This window comes from Prionailurus bengalensis, chromosome E1 (assembly GCF_016509475.1).
Source record: "Prionailurus bengalensis isolate Pbe53 chromosome E1, Fcat_Pben_1.1_paternal_pri, whole genome shotgun sequence".
NCBI classification, from domain to species: Eukaryota; Metazoa; Chordata; class Mammalia; order Carnivora; family Felidae; genus Prionailurus; species Prionailurus bengalensis.
This window is the reverse complement of record NC_057347.1, coordinates 16,625,171-16,642,160: the sequence shown is the minus strand read 5'-3', so window position 1 is coordinate 16,642,160 and position 16,990 is coordinate 16,625,171. Positions and strand designations below refer to the sequence as shown.

The following is a 16,990-nucleotide window of genomic DNA, read 5'->3' as shown; positions in this document are numbered from 1 at the left end:
TTTCCTTTATATAATACAACCTTTTTCTTCTATGTTACCCATCTTTCTAAATTTGTCTTAGGCTTTCCTCCTCCATAGATTCTTCTTTGACTCTCTCAGACCATGATTTCCCCTCCTCTGAATTCTTAATACTGGTAGTATTTTTTCCATTCACTGTATTCCATCCATGCCCACTTCTTTGGACATGTTAGCCATGCTTTTGCTTATTCTCAATGCCTGAAAAGCTGTTCTCTAGATCTCATTATGACTTGTTTTCTTAACTTTACAGGTCTTGATTCAAATGGCACCTTCTCATTGAAACCTTCCTTGAGTGTCCTATTTTAAATTCAGTCCTCTCCTTAGTCTCTGTACCTTTCTTTGATTGTTTTTCTGCATAGAGTGCAATATATCTAACATAAATTTTACTAGTCTGTTATTGTTCCTTATAAGTTCATTGAGGACAAGGGCTTTATTTTATTGTTTTTTCATCAGTACCTTGAATAGTGCCTTGCACGTGGTATGTGTTCAGAAAGTACTTCAGTGAATGAATAAATGCTGTTAGGTTGGTGTTAATTGTTCTTTAGTTACATAAAAGTATTGTTTAGTTGTCTCTTTAACTAGACAAGAAGTTCTCTGAAGCCTAGAGTGTACTCTCAATTCTCTCTTTGACATAGAGTGACCTAGCAACATTAAGTACTTACTGAAGGTGTAGAATTAGAAACTGACCACACAAAGGCAGATGGCACTTTATATTCCACAACTGGTGGATACTAAGCATAATTAACTTTAAGTTCTGAGTAGGATCTTAAAGTTGCTTTTGTTACTTAATAAATTAGAATAACTTCTGGTTTCATAATAATTATAGTCACTCCTGGTTACATAAAAAATACATATTCCTTTAGACCATTTAGAAATATAGAAAAATATGGACAGTATAAAATGTTCACAAAAATAAAGTAATGGGAATTTACACACTGTAAGTGGAAGCTTGAATTGGTTAGACCACTTTGGAGAACAATTTGTCAGCATTTAGTGAAATTGAAGATCCATGCCCTACAACATCTCTACATGGTAGCAGTTCTCCTAAATGGTTACACATGTGTATCAGGACACATGGACAACAATGTTCATAGCTGCTTTCTTTGAGGGGGGTGGGAAATAACCCAAATGTTCATCAGCAGGAGAATGTATAAAAGTTCAGATCATGCAAAATCAGCATCATTTAGAGATATGCTGAAAGGGAGGTAAACTGTTACTCTACTATCATAGAGTCTCTGGACACAAGACAGATTAACAGGAGAAAAGCAAAGTTCACAAGAAAAATGAAGACCCAAAGAAGTGATTAGGCCTAAGTGCTTATATACTAGGTTGAACAAAGTAGAAATTGTGGGAAAGTAACCAAAATAAGTGGGTAGACTAAAGGAAGATAGTTATTTTAACAAGATATGTTTATGTAGATGTCTCGACCTTGACTCCCCATCTTGGGTGATAAGTGTGCTTCTTCCTTCTAGTACGGAGAAGGCACCTTTCACATGGGAATTTTATCTCCTGCTTTTAGGAAGAAAAAGGAAGGTCATAGTGTCCTTGCATTGGCTGTTTTTCAAGTGTCTTCAACTCAAAATAAGCAATATGCCAAAGCAGCATATTGTGGGGTGGCCTTGTCCTGATCTCCTTAAATACATATGTAGCAAAACTAACAAAAAGCAAGGAGATGATATAAAATTTAGGGTGGAAAGGGTGGGAAATGAGATTAGGGAAGGATATATAATGACTTTACTGATAATGTTCCATTTCTTAGGCTGGGTAATGAATTCACAGATGTGTTATTTTTTGCACATAATGATTTTTCTTAATTTTTAAAGGTAGTGTTGTCATCTATAAGGAAAGTTGACAGAGTATAGGAGGTTTAAAAAGAGAAGAGACCTGAATATAGTTGGTAGAGAAAGAAGAGAGACTTGATAAGTGAAAAAGGAGAAGTGGTAAATAGCATGAGGGCTCAGTTACAATTGGAAGCTAAGAAATTATATTTTCTAGGAATGCTTGGTTGCCTTACTGTAGACAGCAGATGGTTGCATGCATTCAAGATTTGTGATTATCAAGTAGGTGCAGAAGATGGGCAGTATTGCAAGGGAGTTAAGATTATTGGCAAGAGTAAACTTCAAAAACAAAGAAGGGGCATCTGGGTGGCTCAATTGGTTAAGTATCTGACTCTTGGTTTCGGCTCAGGTCATAATCTCATCGTTCATGAGTTTGAGCCCTGCATCAGGCTCTGTGCTGACAGTGTGGATTTTGCTTGGGATTCTCTCTCCCTCTCTCTGACCCTTCCATGGCTCTCTCACTCTCTCAAAATAAATAAGTAAACTTAAAAAAAAAGAAAAATCAAGGGATTAAGGGCATCCATAAGATCAAAGAAAAGATACAGTGGAAATAAATGAGCAAGAGAGCTATCTATTTTATTGAAATCTGAAACATTGTAAGTTGCGCTTTTATGCATCATTAAGAAAACACTACCAATTAAACTATGATAGTCTTTCTTATGAGTTAGAGTTCTAACTATATATTTAGTATGCAATATAATATTGAAAGAGTTCTTTTAGTCTTAATCAGATGTAAATCTTTATCTTCGCTTACTCTTACATAAAGCAAAATGTGAATTAAAATAATTGGTTAAGGAATCTCTAAAACTTCTTCAGATCCAGGGTATTTTGTTTATTTTTTTCTTAATGGTAGTGAGTTGTCATTTTGTTCAGATTTTCCATGGAATGAATGTGAGTGAGTCATCATCAGTCTTTTTTGAACTTACTTTTTCACTCAGACTCCTTGATGACTATTTTTCCAAATTTATCACTCTTTCTGACTTAGTGGTCATAAAGAGGGTGTTTGGAGATGGTGAAGAAGGCCTGTTAAATAATAATCCCAAGTGGGAGTCCTAAGTAAATTATGTCTACATAATTGCATAATTTTAAGAAATGCTACGTCACCAACACTTGATGGTACTCATTCTGAAGGTTTTGATGCTGACACTTTTAATATTCACACATATGTAGGCAATACCAAGTATATTAAGAATACCTTTTGGTCAGTAGCAATTAGATGATGCCACTGATTACAAGGTGTATCCCAATTTCAGAGATGTAACAATGTGAAATAATGTACATCTTATATTCAGTGAAATTTGGTCGAAGAATAGTGGTTGTTGTCGGGTTGGTTTTCCAGATTTACAGTTTCAAATCAGAGCTTCAGCAGTCGCAGATAATGACAAGAGTGACCATGATAGGGTGACTAAGTAGAGAGGAAACAAAACCATCATTACTGGAGCTGAGGAAAACAAGGTCAGGTCAGGGTGTTGTATGGAGGATGGCATGATGTAGAGTAGAGAGGAAAACTGAAATCAAGATGTCAGAGATAGTAAGTAATAAAGGTTCACAAATCGATGGGGCGCCTGGGTGGCTCAGTTGGTTGAGCGTCCGACTTCGGCTCAGGTCATGATCTCGCGGTCCGAGAGTTCGAGCCCCGCATCAGGCTCTGGGCTGATGGCTCAGAGCCTGGAGCCTGCTTCCGATTCTGTGTCTCCTTCTCTCTCTGCCCCTCCCCCGTTCATGCTCTGTCTCTCTCTGTCCCAAAAATAAATAAATGTTAAAAAAAAATTAAAAAAAAATAAACGTTCACAAATCGAGAGAAGAAAAGGATAAAGGTAACAGTCATATGGCTTGAAGTTCAAAGGAGTAAGGGTTTTACCTGTAGCGTATGACACAGTGTTTTCCTAATTTGAAGAATGTGAGCCATGAACAGCCTCAGAAGAAAGACGATTATTAGGGAAAAGCTGGTTTCAATCAAGGAATTTAAAGTTCATCAAAGGGAATGAGGATGTGGGGCTTGTTGGACTTCATGAGAAGGTTTTAATCAAGGTAAAAGACATAAGAAACAGTGTGGCCATAGTATGAGAGGGGATGATTATTAGAGCAGAGCTTCTTGAGTAGTGAATGTGGACTGATACGGGTAAAGCATTAAAGTTTGCGCATACCATTAAATGTTGTTGAAACCAAATCTTTAAGTGTCTGTAGAACTGTTGAAGGATATACAACTTAACTGATCTTCTGATGTTGAAAGTTAGGTTGCATCAAGGTTTTCACAAGTGTGAGTAGATACCCCATTATATAATACAGTGAATATCCTAGCACCTAAATCTTTTTGTACATCTTTTGTTTTTTTTCTTTTTATCCATGGAATGAACTTCTGAAAATGGAATTACTGGGTCAAAAGAAATAGATATTTTTTCAGGCTCTTAATAGATTTTGCCAAATTGGGAACTATTTCACATTTTCACAATGTGGGAGTATATATTTGCTTTTGCCAACATTGGATGATAAAATGTTTAAAATCTCTTATTAATTTGATGATAAAAGTTAATGTTTTCATTTTTATCTCCTTAGTTATTGATAAGATTGAACTTTTTTCATATAGCTAATGGTCATTCATATTTTCTCTTTTATAAATTTTCTGTTGATAGCCATATCCATGTTTTCTGTCAGAGCTTATATAATAAAAATTTCGTCTATTTTTTACATCTCTTACATAGGCTTTTGTACTTACAAAAGAGTTATATGAATGTGGACAAATAAAGCTCATAATAGAGATTGCAGAGTTGTAGGCCCTTTATTAAATGATCTCGTTAAGTTTAAAAAAAAAATGGCGCACCTGGGTGGCTCAGTTGGTTAAGCATCTGACTTCGGCTCAGGGCATGATCTTGCAGTTTGTGAGTTTGAGCCCCGCAAGTGGGCTCTGTGCTGACAGCTCAGAGCCTGGAGCCTGCTTGAGATTCTGTGTCTCCCTCTATCTCTGCCCCTCCCCCTCTCATGGTCTGTCTCTGTCTCTCAATAATAAATAAATGTTAAAAAAAAAACATAGTTTAAAAAAATGAAGAACAGGAAGTTTTCATTTCTAAGTTTTCAGAGCATAATTGAAAATTGTAGCGATAAGCCACTTGAAGAAGGATTGATTCTTGGGGCACCTGGGTGGCTCAGTCAGTTGGGCATCCGACTTTGGCTCAGGTCATGATCGCGCAGTTCGGGAGTTCCAGCCCCGCTTTGCACTCTGTGCTGACAGCTCAGAGCCTGGAGCCTGCTTCAGATTCTGTGTCTCCCTCTCTCTCTGCTCCTCCCTGCTCACACGCTCTCTCTCAAAAATAAATGAAGATTTTTAAAAAATGTGTTTAAAAAGAAGGATTGATTCTTGAACTGTTTTTTCTTTAGCTGAGAACTATTTTGGATAAGTGGATAGGTAAACCTCTTATTTCATAAAGAAGTCCATATGTGATTTTTTAATTGTGATTTATTACTTATGGAAAAATACATTGATTTCTCCCTCCAAAAAAGAAAAATTCAGAACACTTTTCTGAATTTTTAATTTTTAAAAATTTTGTGACTGAAGAAAGGTAATTCAGTAATATAAATTAATGGGTCCAGTATCTTATTTCTTTCTCAGTGTCATTAAACTATAGTATAAAGCTATTTCTCTTCTGGTAGTTATCACAGCCCAGGAGACAGACCAACTAAACATGTGTAGTGATCTAAGAAAGGCACAGACATACGGTTTCTTTTGCATTTATCTGAACTGATTGTGAAGGTGTTTAAAACCATCTCCCTTTTGTATGGGGTGCCTGCGTGGCTCAGTTGGTTAAGCATCCAACTTCAGCTCAGGTCATGATCTCACAGTCCGTGAGTTTGAGCCTCGCATCAGGCTCTGTGCTGACAGCTTGGAGCCTAGAGCCTGTTTTAGATTCTGTGTCTCTCTCTCTGCCCCTTCCCTGATCACACACACACTCTCTCTCTCTCACTAAAAAATAAACATTAAAAAAAAAACAAAACCCATCTCCCTTCTAATTAGATCATATCTGTCTGCAGCTTACTGAGACAAACATTAGATTGATTAAATAATTTTTATTATCTACACAGAAAAGTGAAGAACTAAAGACTAAGAATATCCAGTTGCAGTGTTTTTCTTAATTCTTCAGTTTATGGTGCCTGTACTTGATAATCACGTCTTTACTGTGTGTGTGTGTGTGTGTGTGTGTGTGTGTGTGTGTGTGTGTAGAAAGAATATGTTGTTATATATTACTAGTATATATAAAATGGACCTGGCATTTTATCTGATTTGTCTTCATGTTCATTTCTTAATTTCTTACTTGGAATTAAAGTTAATAGGAACCTACCAACTCTTAGATTAGACATAAAAACTAAGGTGTTAACCAAATATGGCTCCTCTCTCACTTTCAGTGCTATATACCTAGTAGGCTCTCAAAACATGTTTGTCGAATTAAGTGAAACATTTGCAAGGAACTATTACTTCAGGTTTTCTGAAAAGTTATTTCTCTGAGATTTTTGGTATAAAACCTATTTTGAAAGATTGTGGTACAGTGGCAGTTTTTACACTTTTAGGACCAGTTGGAGTGTTTACATTTGAGCCAATTTATAACTTGAGTTATTTTTTTCTTTAAGATAAAAGCCCTTACAGGCAGTAATTTTTATCTTCCTACATTTAAAACTAATGGTAATTGTGGTTTTATTAGGAGACACTGTTAAGGAATACTCTCATTTTATAAACTAATTGGTGTTCAGACATAAAATTAGAATAATTGCCTGCCTGCTAATTTTGAAACTAATCAATCAGTGATTGGTCACATTCAGCTTTAATCATTTTATTTAACAGCTATTTTTCCTTAGGCCAGTTGTAGGCTAGAATATTTTGAGGCAAGAACTAAAGTGTTTTGTGATATCTGTACTAAGCAATATATATTCCTTTAAAATAATGCTGAGTGAAAAAAGCCAGGTTCAAAATGATTGCATTTATTTAACATTCATGAAGTAACATAAAGGGATAGGGAACAGCTTAGTGGTGCCAGGGATTAGGGGTGGGGAAAAGAGGTGAGTATGGCTGTATAGGGGTAGCACAAAAGGAATATTGTGGTGATGGTACAGTTAAATATCTTGGTTGTGGTGGTAGTCACATGAAGCTATACATTTCATAAAATAGCATAGAACTATACACATACTGTCACGAATATATACACGTATAACTGGTAAAATATGAATAAGCTCTGTGGTTTGTACCAATGTCTGTTACCTGGTATTGATATTGTACTGTAGTTATTTAAGATGTTAATATTTGGGGGAAGCTGGGCAAACGACCTTCCTGTACATTTTTTTGCAGCTACCTGTGAATTTACAGTTACTGAAAAACAAAGTTTTAGAAAATATACTTCAACGAGAACTCCACCCTAAATCAGAGCAATTATTAAAGGCAGATATCCCAGATCAAGTCCCACTATCCAGTTATTACTATAGCAGCACAGTAGAGGACTCCCTCAAAGAAGGGTTCTTTCTGATCTACTCATGCTTGGAGAGGTATATTTTCATTTATAAGTAGTTCCTAATAAAGCCACTATCAGTTCTAAAAAACCCATTCCTGGGGCGCCTGGGTGGCTCGGTCGGTTGGGCGTCCGACTTCGGCTCAGGTCATGATCTCACAGTCTGTGAGTTCGAGCCCCGCGTTGGGCTCTGTGCTGACAGCTCAGAGCCTGGAGCCTGTTTCAGATCCTGTGTCTCCCTCTCTCTCTGCCCCTCCCCTGTTCACACACTGTCTCTCTCTGTCTCAAAAATAAATAAACGTAAAAAAAAATAAAAATAAAAATAAATAAATAAATAAATAAAAATAAAAAACCCATTCCTTAGCTATGCCATAGATCCCATGGCTAGCAATGGACTTGAATGTATGCATCCTCCATTTTCCTGTTGATTGGTATACTGGATATAAAACCTTAAGGCATCTTAACACAAAACACATGTACAGCCTTTTAAATATTCTACAGAATAGATTTTTCTATTTTAGTAGATGTAAATTGAATCATATGTATTTAGAGTTCTAATTAAATAACAATCTTGTGTTTTATTAAGCATAGCAATAAATATAAGGTGAGACAGAGTTTACATGCTTTTCTGGTGAGCACATTGGTTTAACTGTAACTGTTCTCCCATAACTTAATTTGTTTAAATATAAACATTTCTTCAGTCTCATGTTCTTAAACATGAGCATAGTAATAATAATGGTAATAATGATGGCTACCCCTTATTGAGTACTTCTTTGAGCCAGAAACTTGCTAAGCACTTTTTATATTTTATTTTCATTTAATCCTTGTGAGGATTAAAGGACCTTTGAGGTAGGTACTATTATATAGATGAGTAACATACCTGAAATAACACAGCTAGTAAGGGAAAGAACAGTTTGAACTTGGTCAGAGTCCCAAGCCTACACTTGTAACCATTATTCTGTACTTCCTTTTTATACCATACAATATAGGAACTCTGAAGTTAGAGGCTGATATTTTGGTGATTATTATATATCTAAGTTTTTTTTAATTCATAAGGCATATACATGAAATCTATTCTCTTACTGAGTCCAGTAAGATGAAGCCTTCCTTGATTTATGCAGGAGGACTTGTTTTTGTCTTTGTAATCTTCTCTCACTTATCCTTCCTTTTTCTTTCTTTTCTTTTCTTCTTTTCTTTTCTTTTCTTTTCTTTTCTTTTCTTTTCTTTTCTTTTCTTTCTTTTTTTTAATTAAATAAGCTCTATGCCCAGAGTGGGGCTTGAACTCACAATCCCAAGCTCAAGAGTTGAGTGCTCTACCAACTGAGCTAGCCAGGTGCTGCTCCTTTCTTTTTATAGAAACCACAGACAGTCCCTGACTTAGGATAGTTTGACGTAGGATTTTTCAGCTTTATAATGATACAGAAGTGAAACGCATTCAATAGAAATTGTATGTCAAATTTTGATCTTATCCTGGGCTAATGATATGCAGTACTCTTGTCATGATGCTGGGCTCTGGCCATGAACCACAGCTCACAGTCAGCCATGTGATCACAAGAATAAACAACCCATACACTTAAAATTATCCTGTACCCAAACAACCATTCTGTTACTGACTTTCAGTACAGTATTCAGTAAATTATGCGAGATATTCAGCACTTTTATAAAGTAGGCTTTGTGTTAGATCATTTTGCCCAACTGTAGGCTAATGTGAGTGTTCTGAACATGTTTAAGGTAGACTGGCCTAAGCCATGATGTTGGATAGGTCATGTGTATTAAATGCATTTCAACTTAAAATATTTTCAATTTATGATGGGATTATTAGGACATACCTTGTCATAAGTTGAGAAAGAGCCGTGAATTAAAAGTTGAGTCTTAACATTGATATTTTAATTCAAGGATATCTCTAAAGACTTAGAAAAACTTGACCTTTAAAATACAAAATTTTATTGATCCTACTTTTAATTTGGCTGGTTTTTTATCTCCAGATGGATCTAGACTTGAATTTCTTATGTTTGTTATACAGAAAATTTTAAGTGATCATTAATACATTTATTGATTTTTTATATATTGATTTAAAATTGTTCAATACATTCACTGATTTTTATGTGAGGTCACAATTATAGAAACAACTAAAAGTTCTACTGCACTCTTTATTTTTAACTTTTTGTGTGTATGTGTTTAAACAAATTATTGGCTTTTTTTTTTTTAAGTAAACTGTACACCCAACATGGGGCTCAAACTCATGACCCCAAGATCAAGAGTCATGTGCTTTACTCACTGAGCCAGTCAAAGGCCCTCAGTTGTTAACATTTTAGTTATTACCTTTAATAGTCACTGTCAGAGTTCGTTTAGTTAGAAAACTGAGAATCAGGGGCTCCTGGGTGGCTCAGTCACTTAAGCCTCCAACTCTTGATTTTGGCTCAAGTCATGATTTCACGGTTTGTAAGTGGTTTGAGTTCAGCAGTGCAGAGCCTGCTTGGGATTCTTTCTCCACCTCTCTCTCTGCCCTTCCCCTCGTGTGTGCACGTGTGTTTGCTCTCTCTCAAAATAAATAAACTTAAAAAAAAATTAAACTGAAAATCGAAGGAGCTTCAAAAGGAGGTACTCTTCCCTGACTTTCTCAGCTTAGGTTCAGAGCTGCCTCTTTATTCCACTGATGATGCTGTTGGAATTCCAGGGTTATAAGTCTGTGAATAGAATGTGTAAAATACTGTACTCCTTCCATTCTGTTAACACCCTTTAAGAACATCTGATGTTTTTCAAAAGTCAGACAGAAATCATCCTTCAGAACAGCTAGAAACGTGGGAACAAAACCTCTTGTTATGTCTCAGAATATATATACTTTACATTAGAAAGGCCCTTCCCAGTCTCCTTGTTCTATATTACATGAGTCTAAAAAGTACTGGCTCTGTGTTTTACTTTTCTAACTTCAGTAGTTTAGGTTGAAGCAACCACACTGAAAGCGACAGCAGATGAGTTGTGACCGGCTGGAGGAGAGATAAGAAAAAATAATATAATAAAAGCAATCAAAGAAGTTGATTGCATTTGGACACTTAATCTTCTAGTCAATCCTAAAGACATTACTAAGTCAATGATCAAGAAACATTTAATTTACACTTAGAAAGACTGAGACATTAAAAATAGATTGGAAAGAATTTATGAGTTGTGCTTATTAGTAGTACATTTAACATGTTAATATTTAACATTGGTATTCTAATGAGTAAAAATGTGTTGTATCACATAAGAAATTTGTATTAAATTAATAATACATGTAATACACAAGTAATCCACCTAACATGGCACCTGGCTTGGTAAATGTTAGCTACTATTGTTTTTGTTATTGGTATCTTTTTCTCTAGTTGTAGTCAATTCACTGTCACCTAAAATGTTCTTAGTTCTTTGCCTGTACAATTCTTTTAATAAGTGTGTGTTCGGGGCGCCTGGGTGGCGCAGTCGGTTAAGCGTCCGACTTCAGCCAGGTCACAATCTCGCAGTCCGTGAGTTTGAGCCCCGCGTCGGGCTCTGGGCTGATGGCTCAGAGCCTGGAGCCTGTTTCCGATTCTGTGTCTCCCTGTCTCTCTGCCCCTCCCCCGTTCATGCTCTGTCTCTCTCTGTCCCAAAAATAAATAAACACTGAAAAAAAATTAAAAAAAAAAATAATAAGTGTGTGTTCTATTACTTGTATGGCATTTGTGTATTAACTTTATCTCCATGGCTCTAGGGAGCTAGAATTAGGTTTATTTATTTTGTTCTGTTTGTTGCCATGGTAAACAAAGGAGGCACCAACTGATACTACACAGCTGAAAGCAGCAAATGTCAATATGCTAGAGAAGTATAGTCCTGAGGCTGGGGGTTATACTTTTCATTAAGAGATAAACTCAATCAGTAGCCTTATTTTTTTTTTATTTTTTTATTTTTTACATTTATTTATTTATTTATTTATTTATTTTCAACGTTTATTTATTTTTGGGACAGAGAGAGACAGAGCATGAACGGGGGAGGGGCAGAGAGAGAGGGAGACACAGAATCGGAAACAGGCTCCAGGCTCCGAGCCATCAGCCCAGAGCCTGACGCGGGGCTCGAACTCACGGACCGCGAGATCGTGACCTGGCTGAAGTCGGACGCTTAACCGACTGCGCCACCCAGGCGCCCCTACATTTATTTATTTTTGAGAGAGAGACAGAGCACGAGTGGGGGAGGGGCATAGAGGGAAGGATACACAGAATCCAAAGCAGGTTCCAGGCTCCGAGCTGTCAGCACAGAGCCCAATGTGGGGCTCGAACTCACGAACTCATGAGATCATGACCTGAGCCAAAGTTGGACGCTTAACCGACTGAGCCACCCAGCCTTATTTTAATATAAAATTCACATACCATAAAACTCACACTTTTAAAGTGTACATTTCAAAGTTGGTTAGTATATTTACAAAGCCTTATCCTTTTAAGAAAACATTTTTTAAGTATTTTAATTATATTTCCTTTCTTAGCTGTAAATGTTTGCTTTTGCCCATGTGATTACTAAATACCTCTTGCCTTCTCTTAAATTCTTTTTTGGTTCAGGTTTAATGTCCTGTCTCTTTTAGGAAGGCTTTCTTGATTCTGTGCTCCCACAGGCTTTTTTTTTAGTCACTTTATAGCTTATCACATCTATGTTCTAATTATCTCTTTAGTCACTTTTTCTTCCCTTTCAAACCATTTATCTCTCAGAGATAGAGACTGTTCTTGTTTTCCTTGCTATCTGCAGAAGCTAGAACAGTGTCTGATATGTAGGCTTTTCAGTACATATTTATTGAATGATTATAGCCACAGATAGTTCTGGCAGCCCCTAAGCCTTAACATATGCCAAGAACTTGATACTATTATTCAATGGTGAATATTAAAAGAATGTGCTTTTTGTTGCTGGGAATCATACCACTTTCGTGTTGCAAGGGACCAGTGTTCCCCTACCCAGTGCATGCTCACTCACACACACACTCACATGTACAGACAAAATAAATTGAAATCTGTTAGAGATTGAATGCCTTAGTGGTGAAGTTGGGAATAAAAAGCCATGTTACCTCATTTTTTCCTGTACCACTCTATTTTCTCTTACATGTTACAGCCTGTTCTCATAATTTATAATTCATTTGTTTCCTAAGTTTTAGGTAAAAGACCTTGAAAATGTTAATTTAGTTCATAATATTTTTCATAATTTTTTCTGTTTTTAACTATAGGTAAGGAACTGGCTGCCAACCAGAATACTAGAAACGAAATTTTAAATTAGTTTTAAACAATGACAGTATTTTTTATGTTTTATAGACCTCCGTGAGTGAAAGCCTTCAGAGGGAAGCTGCTAAGAAGCAAGCAATGAAACAGGTAAGGTGACTGGGTGAATTAAATGTGTTTGGTGAAGTATTTCAGCTCATGTTTTTTTTTTTTTAAGTATAAGTTCTGGTTATCTAGGTCTTGAGACTGAACATATATATAAAGAAATAATTTTATGTAGGGGCACCTGGGTGGCTCAGTCGGTTAAGCATCCGACTTCAGCTCAGGTCATGATCTCACAGTTCGTGAGTTTGAGCTCCACGTCAGGGTTCTGTGCTGACAGCTCAGAGCCTGGAGCCTGCTTCGGATTGTGTCTCCCTCTCTCTGCCCCTCCCCTGCTCATCGTGCTCTGTCTCTCTCTCTCTCTCTCTCTCAAAAATAAGTAAATGTTTAAAAAAATTTTTATCTTGACCCTTGTTTTCTGAAAATGTTTAGGATGTTTCTTGATTCATAATAGATTTCAGGTTTTTGTGATAAATCTTAAAGGCAAAGCACAGTGAAGAATTAGCTCTTCATTGCTGTGTTCTAGATTAAACCCATTTCTGCTTTCAGATGACTCAGTAGTCTTATAGTGGATTATGTGGTTTAATAATTCTTATTAATGAGCTTACTTGCTTAAAAAAAGTCTTTTCACACTGAAGTAATTTCATGATTTTATAATCTGAAATTCTCTAAGAATGGGGAATATCTAGTAATTTTTGATAGACTTGCCTAGAGCCTTATATTTATATGGCATTCTATAGTATTTACACAGACTTTTTTTTAATACATACATTATATTTTTAAAATTCTCGCAAACTTGCCTGTGGTCCTGATTAAGAAATCTGAAACTTCAGGTGCGCCAAGGTGGTTCAGTCAGTTAAGTGTCTGACTGATTTCGGCTCATGTCATGATCCCAGTGTTGTGGGATCAGGCCCTTCATTCGGCTCTGCACTGAGCATGGAGCCTGCTGCTTAAGATATTCTCCCTTTCTCTCTCTTCCTCTGCCTCTTTCCCCCATTTCTGTGCTCTCTCTCAAAAAAAAAAAAAATTTTTTTATTCTACCTGTGTAGTACATTGGGGGTTATATTATTGATTTAAGAGACTTTCATATATATATATATATATTTTTTTAATCCATTGTTATAGTTTAGTCATGGGGTATTCATTATAACGTACATGTGGAACTGTTAAATTGTAAGGAATAGGGTTCAATTTGCTCCATCCACTTGACAATTTCTCATATTTTGCAATGTCAGTAGTAACATTTGAATCAAAATTGAGTAAATCTCCTTGAATGACAAGTACTCATCTAAATGTATTTGTTCCAGGGGTGCCTGGGTGGCTCGGTCATTTAAACATCCTACTTCAGCTCAGGTCATGGTCTCTCAGTCTGTGAGTTCAAGCCCTGTGACAGGCTCTGTGCTGACAGCTCATAGCCTGGAGCCTGCTTCAGATTCTGTCTCTCTCTCTCTCTCTCTCTCTCTCTCTCTCTGCCCCTGCACCCTCGTACTCTGTCTCTCAAAAATGAATAAATGTTAAAAAAAATTTGTTTTAATGTATTTGTTCCATATCAATACAGGAGAAACCATAACGCCCTCTAGTCAATATTTGTTGGTTATTTTAGCAGTTTCAACCTGCATACATCAAATATCAGCTCTTGTATGTATAATATTAGCAACCATTTTATACCATTGTTTATTATCCCTGTAAAATTTTTAGTAGTTCAGTACTAGTAAGTAAATCTTTTAGTGAATTAATAGCTATTTATATATGGTTATATAGGTGAGAAACTGTAACGGTTTTTTGTTTGTTTTTTCAGTGTTTATTTATTTTTGAGAGAGAGAGTGCGAGTGGGAGAGGAACGGGGGTGGGTGGGGGGACACAGAATCTGAAGCAGGCTACAGGCTCTGAGCTGTTAGCACAGAGCCTGACGTGGGGCTTGAACTCACAACCTGTGAGATCATGACTGAACCAAAGTTGGATGCTCAACCAACTAAGATACCCAAGTGCCCCTCTGTGACAGTTCTTTAGCTATATCTTGTTGCAACAAAATTTATATATTTATTTTAAATTTTTATTTAAATTCCAGTTAGTTAATATAGTGTAAAGTTATTTTCAGTAGACTTCAGTGACTCATCACTTACATATAACACCCAGTGCTCAAAATGATTAGCTCTTTCCTTAATACCCATCACCCATTTAGCCCATTCCCCCACCCATCATCCTCCATCAACCCTCAGTTCTGTATCATAGAGTCTGTTATGGTATGTTTCCCTTTCTTTTGTTTTTCCCCCTTCCATGTGTTCATCTGTTTTTTGTTTTTGTTTTTTCTTAAATTCCACATATGAGTGAAATCATGGTACTCTGAGTGAGTGACTTATTTCGCTTAGGATAATACACTTTAGTTCCATCCACATCATTGCAAATGGCAAGATTTCATTCCTTTTGATGGCTGAGTAATATTCCATTGTATATGTATATACCACATGTTTATCCATTCATCAGTCGATAGACATTTGGGCTCTTTCCATAATCTGGCTGTTGATAATGCTATGGACATTGGGGTGCACGTGCCCCTTCAAATCTGTAGTTTTGTATCCTTTGGGTAAATACCTAGTAGTACAATTGCTGGGTCACAGAGTAGTTCTATTTTTAACTTTTTAAGGAACCTCCATACTGTGTTCCAGAGTGGCTGCACCAGTTTGCATTCCTACCAGCAGTGCAAGATGAACCCCTACTCTGCATCCTCACCAACTCTTATTGTTTCCTGTGTTGTTAATTTTAGCCATTCTCATAGGTGTGAGGTGGTATCTCATTGTGGTTTTTGATTTGTATTTCTCTGATGATGAGTGATGTTGAGCATCTTTTCATGTGTCAGCCATTTGGATATCTTTGGAAAAATGTCTATTCGTGTCTTCTGCCCATTTCTTAAATGGATTATTTGTTTTTTAAGTGTTGAGTTTGATAAGTTCTTTATAGACTTTGAATACTAACCTTTTATTAGATATGTCTTCTCCCATTCTTCAGGTTGCCTTTTAAGTTTTATTGATTGTTTTCCTTCACTGTGCAGAAGCTTTTTATTTTGATGAAGTCTCAGTAGTTCATTTTTGATTTTGTTTCCCTTGCCTTTGGCAACTTCTAGTAAGAAGTTGCTCTGGCTGAGGTCAAAGAGGTTGCTGCCTGTGTTCTCCTGTAGGATTTTGATGGTTTCCTGTCTCACATTTAGGTCTTTCATCCATTTGAATTTATTTTTGTGTATGGTGTAAGAAGTGGTCCAGTTTCATTCTTCTGCCAGTCACCATCCAGTTTTCACAACACCATTTATTGAGGAGACCTTTTTCCATTGGATATTCTTCTCTGCTTTATGAAAAAATTAGTTGACCATATAGTTGTGGATCCATTTCTGGGTCTTATTTTCATTGATCTATGTGTTTGTTTTTGTGTTTGTTGTGTGTACTGCCTTGATGACTATAGCTTTGTAATGTAGCTTAAAGTCCAGAATTACATACCTCCTGCTTTGCTTTTCTTTTTCAGGATTGCTTTGGCTATTCAGGGTCTTTTGTGGTTCCATACAGATTTTAGGATTGTTTGTTCTAGCTTTGTGAAAAATGCTGGTAGTATTTTGATAGGGATTGTATTAAATGTGTAGATTGCATTGGGTAGTATAGACATTTTAACAGTGTTTGTTTTTTCAACCCATGAGCATGGAATGTTTTTCCATTTCTTTGTGTCATCTTCAATTTCTTTTACAAGTGTTCTGTGGTTCCAGAGTAGAGATCTTTTACTTCTCTGGTTAGGTGTATTCCAAAATATTCCTTATTGGTTTTGGTGCAATTATAGAAGGGACCAATTCCTTGATATCTCTTTATGCTGCTTCATTATTGGTATATAGAAATGCAACTGAATTCTGTTCATTGATTTTATATCCTGCAACGTTGCTGAATTCACATATTAGTTCTAGCAATTTTTTTATTGGAGTCTTTCAGGTTTTCTACATAGAGTATCATGTCATCTGCGAATAGTGAAACTTTGACTTCTTCCTTGCCTGTTTGGATGCCTTTTATTTCTTTTTGTTGTCTGTTTGCCAAGGCTAAGACTTCCAGTACTATGTTAAATAGTAATGGTAGAGTGGACATCCCTGTCTTGTTCTGATCATAGGGGAAAAGCTCTCAGTTTTTCCCCATTGAAGATGGGGTAACTGTGGGTCTTTTGTATATGGCTTTTATGATGTTTGCATATGTTCCATCTATGCCTACTTTCTTGAGGGTTTTTATCAAGAATGAGTGCTTTTTCTGCATCTATTGACAGGATCATATAGTTCCTATCCTTTTATTAGTGTATCATATTGATTTGCAAATAC

General features: G+C 36.3%; 1 protein-coding gene across 3 annotated transcripts in view; it reads left to right on the top strand.

The window, feature by feature from the left end:
- The window catches only part of NSRP1 (nuclear speckle splicing regulatory protein 1), a 68,531-nt gene that overhangs the window by 34,767 nt on the left and 16,774 nt on the right, over positions 1–16,990 (top strand). For all 3 annotated transcript variants that reach the window (XM_043585559.1, XM_043585560.1, XM_043585561.1), the window contains one exon: positions 12,643–12,699. In XM_043585559.1, coding sequence (XP_043441494.1) covers positions 12,643–12,699 — 57 coding nt within the window. The remainder of the gene's footprint in view (positions 1–12,642; positions 12,700–16,990) is intronic.